This window comes from Trachurus trachurus, assembly GCF_905171665.1.
Source record: "Trachurus trachurus genome assembly, chromosome: 9".
Taxonomy (NCBI): Eukaryota; Metazoa; Chordata; class Actinopteri; order Carangiformes; family Carangidae; genus Trachurus; species Trachurus trachurus.
The window spans coordinates 4,986,006-5,011,379 of record NC_139895.1 but is presented as its reverse complement, the minus strand read 5'-3'; the positions used below and the strand labels follow the sequence as shown (position 1 = coordinate 5,011,379).

The 25,374-nt window shown below is 42.1% G+C and overlaps 2 protein-coding genes across 2 annotated transcripts in view; both read right to left on the bottom strand.

Annotated features, from left to right (window-relative positions):
• The window catches only part of LOC310991317 (uncharacterized protein), a 64,329-nt gene extending 52,662 nt beyond the window's left edge, over positions 1–11,667 (bottom strand). Inside the window, exons 1-2 of the mRNA XM_083978973.1 lie at positions 11,618–11,667; positions 10,588–11,208 (exon numbers count right to left, since the gene is read on the bottom strand). Coding sequence (XP_083835099.1) covers positions 10,588–11,208; position 11,618 — 622 coding nt within the window. The 5' untranslated portion in view covers positions 11,619–11,667. The remainder of the gene's footprint in view (positions 1–10,587; positions 11,209–11,617) is intronic.
• LOC310991325 (uncharacterized protein) lies at positions 6,387–10,008 on the bottom strand. Its single transcript, XM_083978982.1, has 2 exons — positions 8,888–10,008; positions 6,387–8,569 (listed from the first exon to the last, which is right to left on the bottom strand). Exons 1-2 carry the CDS (start codon positions 9,894–9,896, stop codon positions 6,477–6,479), a joined length of 3,102 nt encoding a protein of 1,033 aa, XP_083835108.1. The 5' UTR covers positions 9,897–10,008; the 3' UTR covers positions 6,387–6,476.
• Positions 11,668–25,374: the final 13,707 nt, after the last annotated feature.

Genomic DNA, 25,374 nt, shown 5'->3' with positions numbered 1-25,374 from the left:
TGTATTACATGTTACCTCAGCTATCTTACTTATTGTAAGGATAAAGTGAGACACACTGATACACTCACCCATAATAAACTGCCTAACTGTAGGCTATATGATTGTATAGATAAATCCACAAGTATATATTTTTATGTCAGCTTTAAATACTGTGTTATGCATAATGATCAGACATTATTGAATTAAAATTCTACCACTTAAACCTACAGTTTTTGTTTTTTTAAGTATTTAAGTTGGTGTTTAGTTGAAGTCAAAACTCTTTTCTTGAACAGTACAAAATATGACATACTGGTATTATATCCTACAAAATAATATTGTAGGTTACTTGTATTACTGCTTTTTATTGGTGTAGTTGACAGTTGAAAATATGTTATATTCTAACTGTTGAACAGTTTAAAGCAGATATCAGCTTCACGGCCGTTTCGGCTAATGCTGCGTTCAAGGCAGGCTTTTGAAACCGTAAGTTACAGCTTCAAGTCACAACTACGACTTGGTAGCGTTCCAGGTAACCCGTAGCTCGTGTTTTTACCATCCTGTTGTCTGTGAAAGTTCCCTATAACGGCCACTCGTAACTTCCGACCCGTGAACTCGTACCAGATCGAACTGGTATGACTTCACAGGAAGGAAAAACACAAAGTACGAGTTTCCTTGAACGCACCATGAGTTAGCAGCCCCCGCCCTTGTCAGGCATCAATTGGTCCTCGTGCTACGTCACCACATTCACGCGCATCCCTTGGCTGAACACACAGCCCTTCATGCCGTTCTCTCTCCTCATTGGATAACACTTGTATCCCAGAAGAAATGTTTTCTCCTCGGGTTACAGCAGAGCAGAGTGACGGAGAGACTCGTGTTCCGGTCGAAACACTCTATGTAAGTGATTGCTGACGGAAAATATGACTAATTAGGACTTATATTAACAAAAACATTTCACTGATATCTCCTTTAATGGACAAAACCCAAATTTCATCATGGTATTTCTGAAGGTGATTATACGTCATAAAAATACATGTTTTAAACAGGACAGTTTAGACCACAAAATTGTTAGAATATACTAAAATGAAATTGAAAACAGGATTATTCTTTATATTATATTATGACAGAAAGAGCTTATAATATGTCTTATGAACAGTCTTATATGTCACATCATACTCACAAATTAAATTTAGTGTAATCAAATGTGCAAAAAGGGAGCTGCCGCTTCACCCGGCTGGCTCTCTGCCAAGGTGCTGGAGGTATCAAAAAGTGTCCAAACTGAAGGGAAAGATCTCCGCACACTTGGATCTATGCAATTTAACTTTATTAAAGGCTAAGCTTTCGGTCTCAGACGACCATACGACGGTATTGCTCTGATGAAGGTCGTCTGAGACCGAAAGCTTAGCCTTTAATAAAGTGAAATTGCATAGATCCAAGTGTGCGGAGATCTTTCCCTTCAGTGTAATCAAATGTGAATTACTGTTCTTTAAAGGTACAGTATGTAAGAATGTGGCCAAAAACGGTTACTGCAGTCAAAATCAAAACACAGTGATCTCGTTTTTTCTCCCAGCCGTAGCGGCAGCTCAGTGGACCAGACCGGAGGCTGAAATGCCACTGACGCCGCCGTGACTGGGAGAGAGGGCTAGGTGGTGCAACATGTAAACACATAAATTCAAAACATAAACATGATTTGCAGTCTGCAAAAAAAGATTTTGAATGCGAATACTCTGGCTGTGCTATTGTTGTTGGTGAGTTCATCATGTTATATGAACATTATTCCTGAGTCTCTGTGACATATTAGGAGGATTTTACGGCCAGTTGCTTTAGATTTCTTACATACTGTACCTTTAAGTAATCCCCACAAGTAATCAATTTTTTTAAAGAAACTACCTGTATTCAGAATATAACTGTTAATGATTGACAAAATCAGCAAAAACAAACATAATTGTTACAGGTCCCAGACTGTGGTTCCATGTGAACAAAGCATTTATCTGTAAAAAACAGTTGAAAAAATACAGCTGCCATGAAGGCATGGCGTGCTCTGCCAGTGTCTGCCGTTGGAATTGCTCCTGTATTTAAAATGTACAAACTCAATATACAATATTCACACATTTCAAACATTATATTTCTCATACAGTCCATGTTAACTGTGGCTTCAGGTGAGTGCAACATCCATACACCTATTATTATGGTCTTCCTGATTCAGCTTCATCATCAGATATTGGGGGTTGAGTTGTTTTGAAACCTCACATGACTAAAGCCATTTCTTTACTCATTGGTAGGTTAAGAGGTAAAAATGTATTTTGTTCCGTTGATGGTGATTTATATTTTCCTTGCAAACTCATCTATCATCTCTCTTTATAGATACATTTTATCCGATATTTATCTATGTCAAAGAATCTCATCAGATCAAAAAAAATAAAAAATGCTTTCTTGTTTCTGAGCTCTGAGGTTTTAATAATCTATAAACATGAACAGGGCTAGGAAACTCCCACATAACCTGAATGCAGCACAAACTAGTGGACAGTGAGTAAATTCAGTTGATAAGTGAGAGCAATTTAACATACAGTAAAACAAAAAACAGTGCAAACAAAACAAACCTCAGCAAAAATAAATCTTTATTTAAATCAAAAATACTTTACTCCCTAACAGAGGGAAATGAAGTCACATCACTAAATGAGTTTGATTCGTATATTTACAGGATCACAGTGATGCTCGTCTCTGTTAACAGTCCATGAAGTCTCTGTTCAGGATGAATCTCTTTACTCTGCTGCCACCTGGAGGCCGAACCACAGAACTACCACCAGATCAATATCAACTCTGATCATCAATAGATGAGGTGTCAATGATAATAAACTCAGGAGGCTCTCATTCCATTCAGTCAGAGGACCAACATGGTGTAAATTCACTGACTCTGTAAATTCACTGAATCTGATTTTGAAGTACAGCATGGTGCGTTTAAGAACAACTCAGACAAATGAGAGCTGGCTGCTGAACAACCTCTCTTCCTTGTTCTTGCTCAAGTCAAATTGTTGTGTTTTCGCTGGATGGATTGGTGTTATGCTCCGAGGTTTGGCCCGCGTCCTGGCGCGTCCAGGAGGAGATGGAGAGGAAGGAACAGAGATAGAGAGATAGAGGGTACTTGAAAAGATAAAAGACCATCAGAGATTTTATTTAGAATTTTTACTCTGTGAACGTTTTTCTTGAGGAATCGGAATACAATGAAACAAATTAGGCCTGCCAAACATTAACACAGCAAAACATGTGTGGATATAAAGCTATATGTGTGTGTTATAGCATAGTAAAGACATTTGTCATCCCTGCTGGTGACACGCTCAGAGACCTAGACACGCAGGGAAGAGCGCGTGAGTTGTGTGCGCGTGCAGCAGCAGCAGCATCATTAGCATAGAGAACAACAGCTGCTTTCTCTGTCAAAGTTCTTGATGCTGAAGCCAAACACTGAACAATGAGGACAAGGACAGAACGACAGAAACCAGCTTTACCAATTTAACCAGTTTAACTTTATTACATAAAAGTTCAGATTACATGTTATATGTCATCATCATTTTGCTGAGAGTGAGTAATCACAGCATTCAACATTTGCTGATTAATACTTTAGAATAAAAACTTTTAAACCAGGGGAAAAGTTCTTCAAAATTCAACACTAACTGAATTTTAAAATGGAAATTACTCATATTGTGCTTTTGTAAGAAAACAAGTACTTTAAACACTTAATCAAATTATTTTGTTTCCAGTACATTAAACAAAGCATTTCCTGCTATCAAACGGACATCAACTATGACTCAAAGAAAAACAAACAAAATGCATGGAGTGCTGCTTGGGTGTAGAAAAAGGTGAAAAAGGAAAAATGTTTAGGGATCCAAGTAGAACTTATGGGCCCAATTCCAATCCGCCCCCTAAAGACTCAAGCCCTGAACCCTCACTGACTAAAGTGACGTCAGCTCTAAGTGACAGAGTGTGAGAGTCTGTGAGGGTCCAGATGCTGTAAATATGACTGGAACAGCACTTACCCACTCTCACGACACGTTACCTTGACAACAACATGTTGTTGACTCCGGTCTTGGGCCGATTATTTACCGTACTTTCAACACGCACAAGGTGTGTGAGGTGGACGGACTCAAAACAAAATGTTCCCGGATCAGATCTGATCAAATCATCATCAATAATCACAAACTGCACATGTTACTAATACTGACAGTAAACTTCTTCTTTTTTTTGGTTGTTGCTCTTGTCCATTAACAATAACGAGAGCGGCGGAGCTCTCTCTGACTACGTGTGTTAATTTACTTTTTTTTTTTTACACTTGCGTTCCGACGGCATCTCATGTGTTTGACTTCACAACGCTATGAACTGTGGGTAATTTGCTTACCCAAAGTCAGCATCGGTGCTGACTTACGGTAAGGGGGCAGTAAGGGCTCATTCACTGACTCACTGACTTGATGATCTGACAACGGAACAGCCCTCACACACTCACGGACTTCCCGTGAACGCGCCTCTAAGTCAGTGAGTCCGTGAGGGGTCGGATTGGAATTGGGCCATAGAGGCACTCATGAGGGTAATAATTAAAACACCTTCATTCTTGGCTAGTCTAATAAAAACATGCCAACGCATTTCAGCCAAAAAGGCCTTCGTCAGGATTAGGGCAAAATGTTTGTCAGTCAGCTCAGTTCATGGGGCCTGGCACACTCGATCACACTTACACACTTGGGCACTTGGCGTGCGCGTTCATGGGCTTAGTGTGAGTGCGCAAGTGTGTCCCGTTTCTCCAACGACTGAAAGTGCAGCGCGCTTGATTTGCACTTTACCCACACTTAAGGTAAGACCGCATCCGAGCGGTATTTGGCCAAGTATAAATCCCACAATGCACCACGGTGAAGTCCGCCGTCACTGGGAGCCACAAGCCCGTTTAGGAAATGCGATTGAATTAATCCCAATAAAATGAAATTAACTTTCTATCTCATAATTATGACTTTTAATGTTCATTCATTCATTCATTTTCTATACCGCTTATCCTGCACTAGGGTCACGGGTGAGCTGGAGCCTATCTCAGCTGACTTTGGGCGAGAGGCGGGGTACATCCTGGACAGGTCGCCAGTCTATCGCAGAACTTTTAATGTCATATTTTATATTCATCATGCTCTGTTCATGTTTTTATTTTTTCGTTTTTTCTTGTTTGTTTTATTTACTTAAAGAGTTGGGCTTACACATTTATGATCTGAATCTTGTGCATAGAGACACTTTAGGAGTAGATGAGACTGTGATCCAGCAGCACTGTTTATTAAAACTGTTGTTGCTGTGCTGTGTGTGAGTGTGTCGTAGTTGTGCTAGTGTGCGCAATGGCACAGGCTGCACTTGTCAAGTGTGTCCCCATTGCTTTTAAATCTCCCCCCACATGCTTGGCCACTTAAAACATGCTTGCACACTATATGTAAATATACGTTCCGATGGCAAAACGTCACCAAAGTGTGTGCGTAACCAAGCACACTGAGCCAAGTGTGGAGGAATGGGACAGGCCCATGGTGAAATAGGTAATCAAAGATGGCTGCTCAGTGTGAACAGGTAGGCGGTCAGCTTAACCTACTAATGACAGAAAAAAGGTAAAAGACTCTGTTCAACAGAAGGGAAATCTGCACCACACAATTTAACATAATTAATTCAACAAGTAATAATATATAAATCCATTTGTCGACATAATGAAAGATCAAAAATAATTATTTAACATTATCATAGGGAAATCAACAAACAAACAAACAAACAAACAAACAAACAAACAAACAAACCAGTAAATAGTTTCAACAGCCAGTTGAAGTAAAGAAAAGTACTATACATAGGACAACAAATTAACAGCAACAGCAAATTATCCTTGAAAGGCAATAAAAACAAAATACCCTCCACTGGCTTCCTGTTTGCCAGAGGATAAGTTTTAAAATGTTATTGTTGACTTTCAAGGCCATGAATGGCTTGGCTCCCCTTTATCTACTGTGCCATAGTAGGCAACCTGCTTGTTCCCCACACTCTGTGTAGAACATCACGGTCAGCTGACCAATTCCTCCTCAGCATACCAAAGTCAAGGCTAAAAACAAGAAGTGATCAAACCTTTGCGGTCGCCGCTCCTAAACTTTGGAATAACTTACCATTCTCCATTAGAACAGCTCCAAATTTAAAACACTTGAAATCTCTACTGAAAACCCACCTCTTCTCCCTGGCTTTTAACCCCTGACTGATTGTTTTATCATTACAGTTTTTATTGTTTCCCATATTGTCTCCTTCTATGTTTATTTTATTGTGCTTTTATCTGATGTTTAAACTTTAATTGTAATTGTTTTAATTGTAAAGCACTTTGGTTCAAGGTGCTATATAAATAAACCTGACCTTGACCTTGGCAAAAGAAATTTGCCCTTCTACCAGCAGAGTGTTTGTGTGTTTGTTTCTGGTCTAACTTGATGTTATCTCAGTTTTTCTCTGCACTTTGGATCTTTTCCTCATAAAATCTGACAGGTCCACTGCTCCTCTGGGCACAGAAGTTTCTCTTTCAGATCAACAATCTCCTTTTCATGTTTTTTCTGCAGTTCCTCCAGTTCTTGTCTGTCGCTGTCATTATCGTGGGTCGCAATTTTCTCTTTCAACTCTTTCATCTCTTCCTCATGTTTCCTCTGTAGATCATCCATTTTTTCTTTCTCATTTGTTTCATTTTCTTCCAAAAGTTTCTGTTTTATTGCATTCAGTTTCTTCTCATGGTCTTTCTGTAGTTTATTCAGTTCTTCCTTTTGCTTTTTGTGCTGTTGTTTAAAAAACTTCAGTTTCCACTCATTAATTTCTTGCTCCTGTTTGATAGATAGCTGAGCCTTATTCATCCTCTGATCTTCTTTACTTTGGTTCACAAATTCTTTCTCCAATGATTTCATTTCCTCTTTGTGTCTTTTCCTGAACTCATCCAGTTTTTCTTTCTCTTTTCTTTTGTTTTCACGTGAATGTTCTTTTAGAAGATCATCCACCTGTTTTTTCTGTGTTTTCTGCATTGTTGTCATTTGTTCCCTGTTTTCTTTCTTCTGGGTCAAAAGTAGCAGAACCAACTCAGTCATCTCTTCTTTGTGTTTGTCCTGCAGTTCATCCATACCTCGTTTCAGATTGTTTTCTGAGAGATCCTGTAGGTTTTTATATTCTCTCTGTTTCTCCTCCATGTTTTTCTTATTCTGTTGCATCAGATCCATCACTTCCTTCATGTGTTTGTCTATCTGAGCAGCAAAGTCCGCCTCCCTTTTCTCTCGGAACTCATTGAATTCTTCAGCTTGTTTTCTGGCCTCCTCCTCATACTTCTTCTTCATCTTCTCCATTTCTGTTTTATACTTTTCTTCCAATTCTTTACGCTCCTTCTCTTCCTGTTCTCTTCTCATTCTGTCCTCTTCTTTTCTTTTGTTTTCAGATTTTTCTCTTTCTTGTTCATATTCATCTTGGAGTTTTCTTAGTCTTGTTTGTTCTTCCTGTCGTCTCTGTTCATCTTCTTGATTTCGTTTTTCCCACCACTCTTTTTGTGTCGTCTCCCAGGCTTCCTGTTGTTTTCTCATCTCTTTTTTACTCTCCTTCAGCTTTTTGTCAGTGATCTCTTTTGATTCAGATTCTGATCTTATTTCGTCCTCCAGGCCTTTTATTTTTTGTTCCCACTTTTGTCGTTTTATTGCTTCATGTTCTCTTTTCTTCCTGTCTTCTTCCTCTCTCTCTTCCCTTTCTATCTCTCTCTGCTGACATTCCTTATTTATCTTGTCCTCCATTTCCTTGAGTTGTTTATCTCTTAGTTTTCTCTCTTGTTCGATTTTTTTCTCTCTGTCTTCCATTCTTCTTTCCATGGCTTCCTTTTCTTCTTTATGTTTTCCTTCTAGTTCCTCCTTCTCTTTCTTGAGCTGTTCGTTCTCCATCAGGATCCTTTTAATTTTTCTCTGTATTGCGGCTTCAGCCTCTTGCAGCATCTCATTAGTGAAGCAGCTTCCTCCATTTTCCTTCACCATGGTGTCGATCTTCTTTATCAGCTCTTTGATTTGTGTACAATTTTGTTTATCATAGTTATTTAACACATGGTATCTTCCTCCACAGTCAGAGATCAACTTCTTAAAGGAAGCATCACATTTGTTGACGTACTCTTCAACAGTCTGCTCATCATGTTCCAGTTTATCTCCTCCAGTTAACAGAATGATGGTGAACTTCTCTGAATCCTTCCCAAAGACTTCCTTGATGAGTTTCAGTGTCTGCTTCTCCTCTGGTGTAAATCTTCCGATCTGTACCACCATCAGGAAGACATGTGGACCTGGAGCCAGAAGACTGATACATTTCACCATCTCCTCATTGACCTGTTCATGGGACAAGGTTGTGTCAAACAGACCAGGAGTGTCGACCACAACAACAGGACGACCGTCCACTTCACCCTGTTTTTTCTTACAAAACCTGGTGACAGATGCTTGATTTGATTTGGCTTCAAATTCTTTTGTTCCCAGAATGGTGTTTCCTGAAGAACTCTTTCCACTTCCAGTCTTCCCTATCAGCACAATCCTGAGACAGTCTGGACTCTTCTTGTCATCATCACCTGTGAAAAATTAAGACTTGGAGTTCATTTAAGTGCAGACAGTTTTACCACTCTTTAAACAGCAAAATACATTATACTGCAAGTTTTGCAATGTAATTAAAAAAAGGAACATTTCTTTATATTAAAGACTCATAAAGACTTCAGTTAATAATAATATTTTTTAATTACTACATGTCCTCATTTTTGCTTTTTTGAAAATTGAAAACTTAATGTCTAAAAATGGTTGAAAAAAAATATTTAAAAAAAAATGGTCCAAAATGGTTCAAGTTCTCATAATATACCTATTTACATACCCAATAATTGCTCAGTACTTACAACTCACTGTGCCTTTTGTTCTCCACTCCTCCAGTTCCGTTTGCATTCGGGTAATTTTTTCTATTTGCACATGAGCAAATGTCTCAGTTGTGTAGCAGGATGGTTTGTCGAGTCTCATCTTGTCCACAGTGTCCAACAGCTCAGGGATCTGCTGTTTGTCCTTGATGTTGACAACAACAGATCTTCCTCCACAGCTCTGACAGAGCTCCTGGATGTCTCTGTTATCTCTGACAAAGTTAACAACAGCTGGAGCTGTAGGATCTGACTCCACAGTGATCATGATCATGAAGTCATTGACTCTACAGCTGAATGTGTTCTGGATGGTTTCTAACTCTCCTTTGTCTTCATCAGTGAGGGGACCCACAGGTAGCACCAGGATGAAGCCATGGACGCCCTCAGGATCACAGAGGGAGATACACCTGAACGCTTTCTTCATCACTTCCTCCTGAGGTTTTCCATACAAGGCAGGAAGCTCCACCAGGGAAACCTGACGTCCACACACCTCTCCCTGATGTTTAACATACTCTGATGAGTTGGAGACTGAATGAAGCTCTGTCTGACCTAAAATGGCCTCAGCTGCTGAAGTCTTCCCTGCTCCTCTCCTCCCACACAGAACCAGGTTTAGAGCTGGTTTCATGGGTTCAGACTTTGGTCTCCAGGTCTCTTCAGTGAAGGTTAGGAAGGTTCCTCTGTTTGTTTGCACAATGTACTCAATCTTCTCCATCAGCTGATAATGGTCATTTTCAAACATGTTGTATTGTCTTCCTCCACAGTCTTGAAGTAGCTGATGAACAGTGGATTGTGATCCACTCCTCTTCTCTGTTAAGACGACCATCAAGTGTTTCAAAGCATCTTGACCAAACAAACTCAGGATGAAGTTCAGAGTTTTTCTGTTTTTCTCAGTGAACTCAGAAGGCTTCACCACCAGCAGCAGAACATTTGGTCCAGGAGAACAAAGAGAAACACAGTTCTTCATCTCTTCTCTCACTGCTCCCACAGACAGACTGGACATGTCTGGAGTTTTCACCACTGTTACTGATTTTCCTCTCCACTCTCCTTTGGTAGCCTCACATGGCTTTTGTGGGTTGAATTTTAAAAAATCTAAATGTTTTCTGCCAGTGAGGAATTTGGTGAATGTTTTCCTATTGTCCTCCATTTTACCAATCATCATGATCCTCAGTTCACCTGCAATGAAAGTCCATAAAATAAACCATTAGGTTGCAGAATAAAATAAACACATTGTTCACGTCTTAATTCATCACATTAACTGTAACCCACCATACTTACACAACAACAAGGAGGGATTTACAGATCGCCTCTTATTGTATCAAAACTAAAATACCTTCTAATTTTATCCAACATAAAAAGTTTATGTCACAGTCTCTCAAATGAGCATTTTCTTCTTCTTTTTTAAAAATTGTTTTGCAGTTAGTTAATTATGGGTCTTTTTCGGTCAGTTACCTTATCATTAGCCCCAAATGAATATGCTGTAGATCTCAGTGTTGTGTTGTGAATTTTCACTGTATTTATATGGACAATAATGACATGTCATGTATTTACATGACTGGGTCGTTGAACATTGACTGGGAGTTTTCACCTCTGTCAAAGACACAGTAATGTCAAGTACAACAGTGTGATTCTGTTTTCAGTGATTGATAAAAAAAAAAAAAAAAAAAAAAGTGTCTGCACTGTCCTGCACTTACCAACAGTTTCTGTAGGAGCCACAGTTACTTCCTCTTGTTTCGGGTTTTCCTTATCACATGTTGAACCTGATGATGCTTCCTTAAAATCCAAGCTCACATGTCTATTGTTTTTCTTTACAATTTGACCCATTCTTGTGAACAGCTTTGGAAGTTCAAGGTTCCGGTTTAAGTATCTGTATCTACAGATTTTGGTCATCTCTTTTAATGGTGGATGGTTCTTGTAGTTTTCACCTGAACTCTCCTCTCTGGGTGTTGATCCAAGTACCAGTGAATGATCAAATGATTGATCACTGAAGAGTCTCAGGACTCTGCAGAGCCTCTGTCTTTGTTCCCCAGTGAAGTCTTCGGACTGTAGAACCAGCAGGAACACATGAGGTCCAGGTTCAGAGAGACTCACACAGTCCTTTATCAACTCTGTCAGTTTGTTTTGAGAGATGTTTGGATCCAGCAGATCTGGAGAGTTGATGACGACTATTTGTTTCTCCTTCCATCTTGCACTGACTCTCTGACAACAGTCTGGTTCTTCTTCAGTGTTGAACTTGGTCTCTCTCAGTATGAAGTTCCCCACTGAACTCCTCTCAGACCAGCTGTTCCCCAGCAGAACAACCCTCAGCTCAGACACTGAAAAGATTTTTTTTTATTATTATTCAAGGAAAACTGAGTTTTCTGAAGCAGCACAATGTGTGCAGTTTTGTAGCAATAAACCTGAATGCAAATTCTGTGACACTGCTAGTAGGCTACTCAGTTTCTAAGAAAAGCAACATCGAGTCCCCATGTGGACTTCAGCACTGTCTTCAGTAGGCCTATTTTCAGTATTTATTTACCTTTGGGTTGCATAATTGGAATTGGTGTTATTATACAGCCTTTGTCTAGGATTAAACGTAATCAAAATGGATTCTGATAGCTCACAGCTTTAGCTGCATATTCAGGTAATGCAGTGGAAGGACTACATGTGTAATTTCCTTGTGTAATCTTATAATTAAATGTACTCTAATGATACAAAACACTGGTTCATTTCAGTTTGACTCACTGTCTGGTGGCAGCCAATCCAAGCTGTTTTTGCGCTTCAGAGGTGCATCTTCATCTTTAAGGACACAGAAATAAAGAGTCATTCACTCATTCTTTTTTTTCCAAGCAATCACTGGTGTCAACAACGATGGCCGCGTTTCCCAGATTTGTTAAGAGGCTCTTAGCGCTAAGATCTTCTTAGGAGCGCTCTTAAGAACGCTGTGAAAGAACGTGTTTCCCAGAGTCTCTCTTAGCTTAAGAAGATCTTTCACTAAGACGGAAACGTAAGATTGAGCTGACCCACTCTTACGAGTCTTCTTAGCGACCAACGCTCACGTTTTCAAGGCAAATCAATATCACACTAAGCAAGATTTAAAGTCCCACTCCCGCGACCCTTTTTGGTCATTTTAAAACCAGCTCATTAGCCATGCACATTAGCAATGCACCTCTGGGGGGTGGGCGGAGACTGCGCTGCTTTGCACCCGCCCAGCCACCTCCTCGCACCCCACCCCCCGCTTGCTGACAGCTGGACATTGTACAATTAGAGATTCAGCGCGTTTAGCGTAAAACTCCACACTGGGATTTGATCCCAGACTGGGCTGTTGCTCACGGTGCAAGCTGCTCTACCAGGTGAGCTATACCTGTTATACCTTGACAGCTACACCGAGCTGTGAAGCCTTTCACCTCTGAGCCAGATGCAGAGCGGGGCGGGAGCTTGTAGCACTAGTGCCCTCCCCTGGAGCTGTGACACGTCAGCTCCAGTCTCCCTGAAACTGCCAGTTTGAGTCTGCCATTGGTTCACAGCAATTTGAAGGCAGAAAAACTCAGAAATGGAATTTTGCACTTCCTTTTCTGCTGAAATGTGCTCTAACACAAGAAAAATGCCACAGGAACATGTGAAAAGCTCAAAAAACACGATTTTCACGGGAGTGGGTCTTTAAACAGTGCACATCGTATGTTTAAAACATATTAAATTATTTGCCGAAATAAAAATAAAATAAGAACAATAAATAACCTAAATATGAGGAATAACATGTGCTCTGCACATCAGGCACACAAATATAATTAATCATCATGACTATCATTTATCATAATTTTTACGCACACATCCACGTCCCACGTCTGTATGAACATCAAAAACACAACCGTTCTTAAATCAACCCCTAGTGTCGCTGTTGCATCGTGTTTTTACGCAGTGGGCAGCTTCTTGGCGTGGTGGGGGCATCGCAAGCAAGGGTCAGTGTCACGGAGTGTGGCAGCCGTGACACCGATCCTCCTGTGCCATGTTATGCTGGCACCAAAAAGACTGTCACGCATTAACACTCCACTGCCTAAATGTATACATGTACATCTGGATAGCATTGATCACTCAGTGATGATGAGAAAAGAAAAACGTGTTGACCAAACTTAGTTGAGTATTAGTGCTGTGCAAATTGGTCTTAAAATATCAATACTTATTCCAAATGATCCTGTGCTTGCATTTCTCTCATTAAAAGATCAATACATTAACTTATTAACTGTGGGAAATGCATGTGTCTTGTATCATCAAGAAGAACCCAGTAGAAAGTTTAACATTGACTGAGATCTAGTCTAAATAATAGCAACTAGCCTATTGTGCCTGAATGCAACCAAAGTTATGTGTTGAACTTTTCAAAATGTATTCAAAATTTATTTTCCTTTTCTTTAAAGGTACGATATGTAAGAATGTGGCCAAAATTGTTGCTGCAGTCAAATTCAAAACACAGCAGCGCGTTGTCCCCCCTCCCCTACCCACCAGACTCCAGGTTGCCAGACAGCGACGCGCTAACCTCCGCTCTGCTCACTCACTCAGTCAGTCTCAAAGCAGAGTAAAAAGCTAAATATTTATCAACAACCTCACTGTTTTATTGCTCTGACTCACAGTAACTACGAGCGGAGTTCACGTCACTCAGGTGATCTGCAAGTTATTGTTACATTCACCGCTCCGACGCTGTGTCTGCAGCGCTGACACACACACACGCACGCACACACAGACACACACACACACACACTGTAACCCCGCATCTACCGGATCACGCCGTAGATGAGCCAACATATGAGACGTCTTACCGCAGAATAAACGACGCGAGCCGCTCCGGTTCTCCTCCACTTTCTGACGTCGGATCATAAAACATGAGGAGCGGAGACAGGCGACCTGACCGGGACAGACTCCTCTCATGAACCGCTCCACACGTTCACAATCACTTCATTTACCATCGGCTCCATTTCGCCACATTTCCTCCCTCTTTTCTAACTTTCACTTTGTAATTCTTCCCTTTAGCTTTAGCGTTAGCAGCAGCTCAAACTAACTAGGCTACATGCTCACAACAGCAAGCTGTGTAGCCTATTAAACGACAGAGCGACAAGCCGCTTATTTCTACCGTGTGATATCAAGCAAATATGACCAATAACCGATAATAGAACACTACCTTTTTTTTCATGATCTCGTTTTATCTCCCAGCCGTATTTGCAGCTCAGTGGAAGCTAACTGGCAACCCGGAGGCTGAAATGCCACAGACGCTGTGACAGGGAGAGAGCGCTGGGTGGCGACACAAACCAACCATAGAAATTCAAAACATAAACATGATTTGCGGTCCGCAAAAATTTTTTTTTAATGCGAATATCTTGGCTGTAGGATTGTTGTTGGTGAGTTCAGTATGTTATATGAACATTATTCCTGAGTCTCTGTTACATATTAGGACGATTTTACAGCCAGTTGCTTTAGATTTCTTACATACTGTACCTTTAAAATTATAGAACAGAGTGGTCCAGTGTCTTGTTTGAAATGGTTATTATTTTCATTCTCAGAACATACTATAAGGCTTTTGAGGAAGGCAAAAGCACTGCACGTCACTACAGCTTCTTCTCTACTAGTATAGTATCTTCTATACTGTGACTGTTTGAATTGGATTGGATCGTTTTCGAAGCGTAAATTCATGAGTTAATTATGTGGCTCTTACCATTACCCCAAAAAGATAAATGTTAACATATCTAAGGGGAGACTAATTGTAACCCAATTGAACATTATACAGTTGTTGATTATATAAGATGTAAATCCATCTATTTCTACAAGACGTATGTGCAGGGTTCACACTTAACTTCTTTGCTCACTGGCCAACTGGCTAGTGAGCTTCAAAAATCTACTGGCCAGAAAGATTTTTTACTGGCCAAAAATTATGTATAGCTGTTTTGTATATTTTTCATTGTGTATTGTATATCTTCCAATGTGTTGAACTGTTATACTACACTCATAAGCATTTTTAACACATATCATAGCAATATTAGCTAGGGGTGTAACGGTATATGTATTCGTCCCGTTCCGTCATGGTACGGGGGTCGCGGTTCGGTGCACACAGTCACACGACGAATACGTGAATATTGTGAATATTAAAAAAAAAAAAAAAAAAGTCGAGTCCTCACTCCAATCTACAGTACAGGCCAAAAGTTTGGACACACTCAATGCATTTCCTTTATTTTCATGACTATTTACATTGTAGATTCTCACTGAAATTCCACTAATGAACCCTGACAAGGCACACCACCTGTGAAGTGAAAACCATTTTCAGGTCAGGTTCACCTCTTGAAGCTCATCAAGAGAATGCCAAGAGTGTGCAAAACAGTAATCAGAGCAAAGGGGGGCTACTTTGAAGAAACTAGAATTGGTGGGGGCAGAGATAGAGGAGGAGGAGGAAGAAGGAGAGGAAGAAGAAAAGAAGAAAGAGAAGACAAAGAAGAAAAGACATGTTTTCAGTTATTTCACACTTTTTTGTTAATTCCACATGTGTTCATAGTTTTGGTGCCTTCAGTGAGAACAAAGGAAACACATTGAATGAGAAGGGGTGTCGAAACTTTTGGCCTGTACTGTAGGTGGCGGTAATGAGCCTCGAAGCTGCCACAACCGTCATAACAGACGGAGAAGTGATGAGAGAGTGAAGTTAGAGGAGCTGCTGCTTCATTTATGTCAGAGCTCTGATTTATGTCACCATGGCTTCTCAATGAAACACAACGGCGGCGGCAGCTCGTGATCATAGACTGTGTAAAGCAGCTCGTGACTGGTCGACTGGACAAAGTCCATTGGCGCTATTTCACGGATGCGATGCTAGAAACACATTAAACACGTAGCGCATGTTCAACCTGATATGTCAATCACTGGTGAAAGGAAAACAAGTTGTGTGCAACAACTTATCACGCTGCTTTTAAGCCTCTTGACATGAACACAGACAGGTAAGGAAAAAAGGAGACACTATCAGACACATTGTCTGATGGAGGGCTGACGCCCAAAACGTGTGAGTGACATTAAACTGTCGCGGGAGCTTTTAAAGCAGAAGTAAGTGATATTTGTGTTAATATAAGTCTTAAATAGTTCTATCTTCCGACAGCAATCACTTACATAGAGTGTTTGGACCGAAACACGGGTCTGTCAGGGTGTATTCACACCTGTTTAGTGCGCACCCTGGTGCGCACCAAATGTTAAAATGATACATTGTTTAATTTTTCAGTGAGTGCGGTTGCGTTCACACCTGCTTTTTGTCACTCGGGACCATGACAACCGGTTGGAATCTGGAAGCGCTGATTGATAAAACTTTCATGATGGTGACTCCAGTAGGGCTGGTTGTTAGGAGCTCTGGTCATTTATTTCTATATTGTTTGCATGTATATTAACTCTGTTTGGTACTTCCGGCTGGTTTCCGGTTGCGTTCACCCAGCTCGGTCCCGTTAGTTCCCGGTTAAATGTTAAACACGGCGGACCTCTGCTTCTCAGTAACCACGGTAAACAGCTGCTCCGCGGACCCAGGGGACGGACCCGCCGACCTGTGCGGTATCTGATCGAATTCAGCAGACACGCACCGACCGGCTGCTGCTGCTGCTGCTTCGTTTGTGGGGACAGAGCTCCGCAGCACCGGGCGGTCTCCCCGCTGCGTTAACCCGTTGTCAGTGACTACGGCAGTGCTTCTAGCTCAAACTTGTTGAGTTCGCCTGGCAGTTGGCTCGCACCAGAGTGCGGTTGCTTTCACACCTAAACTAGTGCGCACCAGAGTTCAGCTGGAGCCGAACCGAGACCACCTCCTCAGGCCGCACTAGTTTTGGTGGTTCCAGGGTGCCATTCCGAAGGGCCGCCACTCCGAACGTTTACTTTAATTTGTCGGAATGCCGACCCTTAATTATTTATGGAAAAAAGGGTGCCATTACGAACCTGAAAGAAAGGGTGCCATTCCGAACCTGAAAATATCTTGAATGGTTCACGGCACGGAGTAAACAAGCCTAATTGCGGTGGTAGGGTAGTAGTCAGAGCATCTGCTTTTGAAGCGGTGGATCAGGGTTCGACTCCCGGGGGAGATACATATTAACTACGATTTTATTGGCCTCTACCTAACCTTTTTACTAAACTTAACCAACTCCTTTCTACATTGCCTAAACCTAACCAAAGCACAGAGCAAGGACATTTATTTTCAGCAGGAGTGCCGCGGCTGCATCAGACCATGGATGTAATGCATCAGACTCGCACCTGGGTGAAACTTTGGAGGCGGAGGGGGAGGGGCCGGTCGGGCGCTGTCCCCGCGGCGCGTCGTGTCAAGCCGGGCAGGAAGTCAAACCACGAGAGAATCCGGTCAATTTTCAAAATAAAACACATTCGGAACGGCGGCCCCTCGGTTAGTTCGAAATGACGGACCTTCGGGAATTTTCGGACTGGCAGACCGTCGGAATGGCGGTCCTTCGGAATGGCGGTCGCCCCCCAGTTTTGGTGCGCATTAGAGTGCGATTTGCTTTCACACCGACCCAAACTGGACCAAATTTAGTGCGCACCAGATTTAGTGCGCACTAACACTGCAGGTGTGAATACACCCTCAGTCACTCTGCTCTGCTCTGAGCCGAGGAGAAAACATTTATCGTATCCTAAAGTTTTTATCCAATGAGGAGAGAGAACGGCATGCAGGGCTGTGTGTGCAGCCAAGGGATGCGCCTGAATGTGGTGACGTAGGGACGAGGACTGTTATGGTGCGCTCAAGGAAACCCGTAACTTGTGTTTTTCCGACCTGTGAAGTTGTACCAGTTCGATCTGGTACGAGTTCATGGGTCAGAAGTTACGAGTGGCCGTTATAGTGACTTTCACAGGTAAAACAGGTCGGAAAAACATGAGTGGGTTGCCTGGAACCAGGGCCGGCCCTGTACATCTGGGGGCCCTAAGCAGGATAAAATTGGGGGCCCTGCCTCACAGTGTATATATGTACCATCAAATATTCATAAAACCAGCTACCGTATGCAACCCTTGCATATTTTATTGTACCTCTATCAACATGATGGCGAGCAGATATTGTATTACTAATTAGAGTCACTGAAACACTTAAAGCTGTCATTTTTCATTCAAAGCTGCACTTGTCATTTTTTCTTCTACTTTGTTTTTGTCTGAATGTTAATGTTAATATTGTGAATGGCAATAGGTGGCTCCAAACCTGCAGTATTAAATCACTACTTTTGATGTAGCAGAAAGATAAAAGATTCTACAAAAGATTACAGTTTGAACAGATTTATTTTCTTTAAATTATCTGTACAGCTAAATTCTAGAACCCTTAAAACAAAACTTCAGTTGAGAATTAGATAGAGGATGTTGGTTGGTCAGCAGCATCATCAGCAGTAACCATTGGAGCTGTGGAGAAGATTAGTAGAATTTTTTTAGCCACTTGTGTACGCACAATTTAATTTTCCAACAGAGATAAACATATTGTGGCAACAAACAAGAAACTTACCAACTGTATGACTGGAACCAGCCACAGGGGAATGAGGATGTGGCAACATGACATATCTAATCAGCCATTAATAAATGGGTGATTGATCCTTTATCCCCTCACAGGAAAACAGCTGTTATCTTTTCACTGTAAACAGACCTTAAAATCAGCCAGGACATGTTACCTGCAGAAGGCTGGTACATGTAGCAGCTAGCCAGCTAAGTGAGCTAACACAAGCACCGACATGTTTTTCGGCTAAACGTACATCTGGTAAACATAACATTAATTAGCCTTACCTTGTCCTTGTTTTTTTTTCATCCTCAACCTTCTTCTTTTTACTATTTTCCTCACCTGACGGATATATCCTTTTGGACATCGTCGCTGTCCAAAAGCTAATCACCTCCTCGCAAATCGCAATCTCAGTGAGTGAGGGAGGAAGGGAGGGGGCCAGGGGGGAGAGGGGGGGAAGGGGTGGTACGCGCTCGTTACCGGAGAACGGCCACAGTCTGCGTTACGTTTACGTATGCATGTCACGGTCATTGTTGCCAGTTGGGTCAAGGGTTACGTTGCCGTTGTCAGAGACGGTTAGACAAATGATTGAGCAAAGTTTGGGGGCCCCCTAGTGGCTGCGGGGCCCTAAGCAGCTGCTTAGTTCGCTTATAGGGAGGGCCGGCTCTGCCTGGAACGCTACAAAGTCGTAAGTCATGACTTGAAGCTGTAATTTACGGTTTCAAAAGCCTGCCTAGAACGCAGCATTAGCCAAAACGACCGGATCGCTTACTTCTGCTTTAACTAGTGTGCGATATCCTTTTTTCCTTACCTGTGTCTTTCTTGGTCCAGCACCTAGTCTTCAGTTTTTTTTGGGATGTGTGTGTAGCTGCCTCTGTTTTATGAACACAGACAGGACCAGAAACATCACCAAAGTAACTGGCATCTAGTCTAATTTAACTGTGTAAACCAACATTGATGTTAGTTTCTTGTTGTGGTTTTTTTTAATAATATATATATTTTTGTAATTCGAATAACAGTTGACAGTTGTCAAGTGCAAGTTCTTTTTTTCCTCTAGAATTAATGAATGGCATTATAACACTCCTAATGCACTTGTTTTATTTTATATTATTATTTTTTTTTTTTACTTTTATAACACAAGACAGATTTTAGTTTTACATTCAATTAGTGCCTGTTGTACCGAAACCGTACCGAACCGTGACCCCCAAACCGAGGTACGTACTGAACCGTGATTTTTGTGTACCGTTACACCCCTAATATTAGCATATTTTTGTGTGGAATAAAGGAGTCAAATTTGCCTTTTTTTCCCCTTAAAGGTTTATTTTAGGGATGCACATGGTTAACCGTTTAACCGTTAACCTATAACAAGAACTTGACCGAATAATACTATCAATATATGTTTTTTATTAGCTCCTTATGTCGTCAACTCATGGGGTCGTGTCGACACGTGCAGACTTCCACTGCTTCGGTCATATTTAGTAGCTAAAAGTTTCACAGGAGGACTGACACTGTGCTCTGCAGTCCCTTGAAGGAAGATCAGACAATAAATGTAGCCTACAGATGTTACTGGTTCAAAGTTGCGGGGTTTTTCCTGCACTGCAGGATCGCGTGAACGCGTGTCTTTTCACCACAACTGTTTTCCTCTAGGTGGCAGCACCGTACTAAATACTGCTCAGACGGTTTAGGGCCAATGCTGACACGTCACACAATGTAGCCGCGATTAGGAGTGGCGCTGTTCATGATACAGCATACAAGAGGATGAAAGGAGAACTAGCTGCAGACAGTAAATAATATAGTAGCCTAGTTTTTCAATGACAAAATGTAACGACGGCAGCTACAGTAGACTATAGCCCACGTCTCACTCTCTTTTTTCGGTCATCTGTCTCGTCATCTCCAAAATGTGTTTTTAAAATGAGCCAACTACAGACTGTGCAGTAGTGCCGCAGATTTCTCACTCCGCACCTTGTTTGAGAGTGCAGCTGGATGATTTCTTGTGAATGAACGGGTCTGTGTCACTTTGGGGCTGGGCGATAAAACATAGGTACGGTGTACATTTTAGGACATCCTCAGGATCAGACTTCAGTGTCAGACCTCAGATGAAAAGGTATATGGTCTGAGGAAAACCTCTGTCATACTCGCACCAAACTTCATCAGGTCTTCATCACTAAGCCTTCAGAGTTAGACTGAACGGCCTCACACGTTACGCCGTCATCTATAAGCTCTCAGAATCATCATGAACGGCATCATGAAAAAATATGTCACAGTGTGTATCAGGACAACAGCTGATTCGCCAGCAACGACGCTGAAGTTCGCTTCCAACACACACACACACACACACACACACACACACACACACACACACACACACACACACACACACACACACACACACACACACACACACACACACACACACACACACACACACACACACAGGAATGAGTTTTGAAGCGGGCCGACATATAGGCTAGTGAGTGTAGATTCATTGATAAAACTGTAAGGCACACACAATGCCATAGCCTACAGTACACTATTTTCAACATATGTAATGTTGTGTGTCGTTTTTTTAATGATTATTATTATAACTCTCAGTTAATGTTGGCTACTAACTAATTTCCACTAATTTATCCATAAATGGACGAAGTGTTTCACCGGCGAGGATTACGCGCGACTATTACGCACAGCTTAATAGAAATTTGCAGCAGTGACAGAACATGCAACTTAAAAGAGGCCGCATCAAATGCAAAATAAATCAGAATCCAGCACTCGATGAGAAACTGAGCTGGCGCGAGTGTGAGGAAGAGTGGGTCTGTGTGTGTGTATGCAGAGTGCGAACTACGGGGAGGCCGGGGGGCGGGGGGGGGGGTCTAAAATATTGGCAAAATGCTGTTGGCTATATTGTTCCCTGCTGCTGAACATCGGATTTTTACATGCAAGTCCTTTGTTTTCCTATTATATTGGTGTCAGGCAAACACGGCGCACCGTCTCTCACTCTCTTTCTCTCTCTGTCGCTCTCTCTCACGTGCACACACACACACACACACACACACACACACACACACACACACACACACACACACACACACACACACACAGGAATGAGTTTTGAAGCGGGCCCCCATTCCTATTTTCACGAGTGCTGGACTCTGAATTATTTTGCATTTGGTGCGGCTTCTTTTATAAGTTGTTCTGTCACTACTGCAAATGTATATGGGAAAGACCCCCTCCCCCACCCCGGCCCCTACTCCTCCCACTACGAATCACCTCCGCTGTGCGTAATAGTCGCGCGCACGTAATGACAGCTCCTCGCCGGTGAAATACATCGTCCATCGTCCGTTTATGGATAAATTAGTGGAAATTAAGCCTACATTAACTGAGAGTTATAATAATAATCATTAAAAAAACGACACACAACATTACATATGTTGAAAATAGTGTACTGTAGGCTATGGCATTGTGTGTGCCTTACAGTTTTATCAATGAATCTACACTCACTAGCCTATATGTCGGCCCGCTTCAAAACTCATTCCTGTGTGTGTGTGTGTGTGTGTGTGTGTGTGTGTGTGTGTGTTTTATAACTTTAAACGTATGTTGTTATTTGTCTCAAACGTCCCACCTATGCGGGTCGTTTGAGACACAGAGGAGGGGCGGTTGAAACAGCATGTTTTAAACAGAAACTACTGACATTAGGCTACTCCCGTTATGAAGCTTATCTGTGAAACGTGCGCTGCTCAGAGACTGGGCAGAACGGTCCCACTTGCTTTCTCCCCGGCTACGTTGGTGGAGATCTCCCACACAGTAAAAGATTTAGGCAACACATTCTTCCAGCTGGCTGTTTTTCTTCCAGTTACAGAAAGTAGCCTATGTGCAAAGTACCTTATGAGACACATTAACATCTCTATTCATATAACGCCCATCGAAACAGCTGATTTACATGTCGGCCGTTAACACATGGCGATTGGCCATTCACGCGGCTTTGTTCTTGGTTTCGGCCAATCAGCAAGCACATGTCTAATTATCAGCTTTCAACCAATCGCACTGTTTTAATGTGTGTGTGAAAGTTATTTTCTTTAGTTAATTTTCGTTTCTTTTGGATTTTTTTTACAACAATGTATCAATATAATATTGTTTTCGTTTCATTTCGTTATAAAAATCAATCCCTTTTCTTTAAAACAATGAGATTGAGCAGCTAAAAACCAGACCAGTTCAACTGTAGCGATTTTCATAACACTATCGCTCCGGATCAGAGGTACTAAGATGCTGATTATTAACTCAATAAACTCAACCATGGCTTGTCTTATTGTTAATCTGAACGCACGTGTATAAAGGGCAGAGTCAAGGCAGCAGATAAATCACAAAACATCAACGCGTCCGTGAGCGCAGCGCACCTCATTTTCTCCTGTGAAGAAGAAGAGAAAAAAGAATCCCATGGTCCGACCTGACCCAGTTATTGAATGTTTAGGTTTATTTAGAAGATGTCTGATTATGACTGCTGCTCTGGATCAGATTATTTGCTCATAATTCGGGTATTTCGGGTATTTTCAAACAGTGGCCAAACAACAGATCAATTAATTATTATAGACTATATTTTCCATTTTTGCTAAGCGGTTTGTTCTGAATTAAATAAAAGCCTGTCCCATACAGCCGCGTGTGTTACGCCATGGTTTGTTGATGCTATCATCTTTGCCTTGCGCAGATGATCCTTCATAATTTGTGATACATAATCATCAAGTCATAAAGCAAGACAGGCTTTATCATATTACAATAGTTTCTGTGATTTAGGCAGGGTATACAGTAGTTAGTTCTAGTTTAATAGCCTAGAGTTTAAGCTGTGGATTACTGCACAGATCACTGAGTCATCCGCCTGTCGTCCTCCGTTCTCACAGATGCCACCTGGTGGTTGTTTTGGCACATTGAGGCTTTTCATTAAAACCTCTTGTCTCGCCAAAGAAAAAAAATTCCTGAGTCTTGTGCCGTCTCGCGTGGACCACGCGTGAAGTCCGCAAATTTGAACCAGTAACATCTGTACACGGACATAGATCACCTGTAACAACGACGCAGCAAAAAAAAAAAAAAAAAGGACGCCGCAGGTCTCCTGCAGCTCCACAGAGGAACTGTCTGCCGTAGTCACTGACAACGGGTTAACGCAGCGGGGAGACCGCCCGGTGCTCCGGTGCTGCGGAGCTCTGTCCCCACAAACGAAGCAGCAGCGGGGCAGCCGGTCGGTGCGGACAGGTCGGCGGACAGCCGAACAGGTCGGTGGGTCCGTCCCTTGTGTCCGCAGAGCAGCTGGTTACCGTGGTTACCGAGCAGCAGAGGTCCGCCGTGTTTAACGTTTAACCGGGAACTAACGGGACCGAGCTGGGTGAACGCAACCGGAAACCAGCCGGAAGTACCAAACAGAGTTATACATGCAAACAATATAAAAATAAATGACCAGAGCTACTAACAACCGGCCCTACTGGAGTCTCAATCATGAAAGTTTTATCAATCAGCGCTTCCAGATTCCAACCCGTAGTCATGGAGATGTGACGTTCACCAAGTTTGGTCCCGAGTGACAAAAAGCTGGTGTGAACGCAACGCACTAAACAGGTGTGAAGAGTCTGGGTGTCGTCCTCGACAGTACTCTCTCATTCCAAACCCACATCAATAACTTTACCCGGTCGGCCTATTTCCATCTACGCAACATCAACCGTCTCCGTCCATCCCTCACCCCAACTCCACTGCCATCCTGGTCCACACCCTGGTCACATCCCGCCTGGACTATTGTAACTCCCTTCTCTTTGATCTCCCCCACAAGTTCATCCACAAACTCCAATTGGTTCAGAACTCGGCCGCCCGCATAATCACCAGCAGCGTGTTGCACCAGCTCTGTGTAAGTTCTACCCTAAGTTAGAGTGTAAAGTCCACACTAAATGATACGTTGAAACTAGTTAAAGCAGAAGTGAGTGATCCGGTCGTTTTCGCTAATGCTGCGTTCCAGGCAGGCTTTTGAAATCGTAAATTACAGCTTCAAGTCACAACTTACGACTTTGTAGCGGGGCCGGCTCTACGCAGGGGCAAGAGGGGGCAGTGCCCCCTCAAATAAATGTCTTGCCCCCTCAAATCCAAATTTTAGAAGTTGAGATTTGAAAAAAATTAAAATTGACATTTTAATATACTCAACAAATGTGTATATTACCAAAGAGAAAGAAGTTAAGTTGGGGGTTCAGACATCCCTCTATCTAGACATGCCGGTAGTCCGACACTTTTTGATGCCGCTATTCCGCGCGTCTCTTTTTTTTTTTTTTTTTTTTACAGCTGCGATACCCAGGCGCGTCTCTCTCTCTCTTTTCTTTTCAGCATGCCTATCACCGGTTTGATGAGGGAGTGATGTTCTTAATCTCAACAACTAAACTATCAAGCCACAAACAAAACTGACACACATGATAAACAAACAGAACTATGCTGCAGTTTGTTTGTCAAGTTAACCTGTCACCTTCAGCACCACGGACAGCGCCGCGGATGAGCCGCGGAGAAGCTTCATCTGTGAGCGTCTGGGCTCTGGGCTTAGGGCCTGGGGCCTCATTTATCAAAACTGTATAGCAGTGTAAAACTGCTGCTACTAAATGTTTTGCTTAGCCCTACGGCGAAAATACACCCAAAATATTTACACCTTTTTCAGATCTATCAAACTGTGCATGCACAACTCTCAGCAATTTCTCTTTGATAAATCAAACTGGATCCAAGAACGGTGCGCAATTGCGCACATGAACGCACCTCCGTCCCGGAACCCCTAGACACAACCATATATGGTCAGCACGTGCATATTAATTAGCCATGTGCTCTGTGGAGCGACAACAAAGTGACAACGAAGACAATGGGCGGTGGGCGGAGGGCGGGGGGAAGAAAGCCAGATAGCTACACGGCATCGGGCAATAAATCAGTCAGAAAAATGATATTGCATTTTAACAAAGCTACAATAAAAACAAAAACCTCCCAAATCTCAACAAAAGGGAGCAGAAAGAAGAATAATCTTACTCTTAAT

Bases quoted from the DNA above. Each gene is read 5' to 3' on its own strand.
- LOC310991325 (XM_083978982.1), bottom strand. From the start codon at position 9,896: ATGTCCAGTCTGTCTGTGGGAGCAGTGAGAGAAGAGATGAAGAACTGT. The intron at 8,570-8,887 runs GTTGTAAGTACT...AATTTTTCACAG, and splicing joins GAGAACAAAAGGCACAGTGA to GTGATGATGACAAGAAGAGT.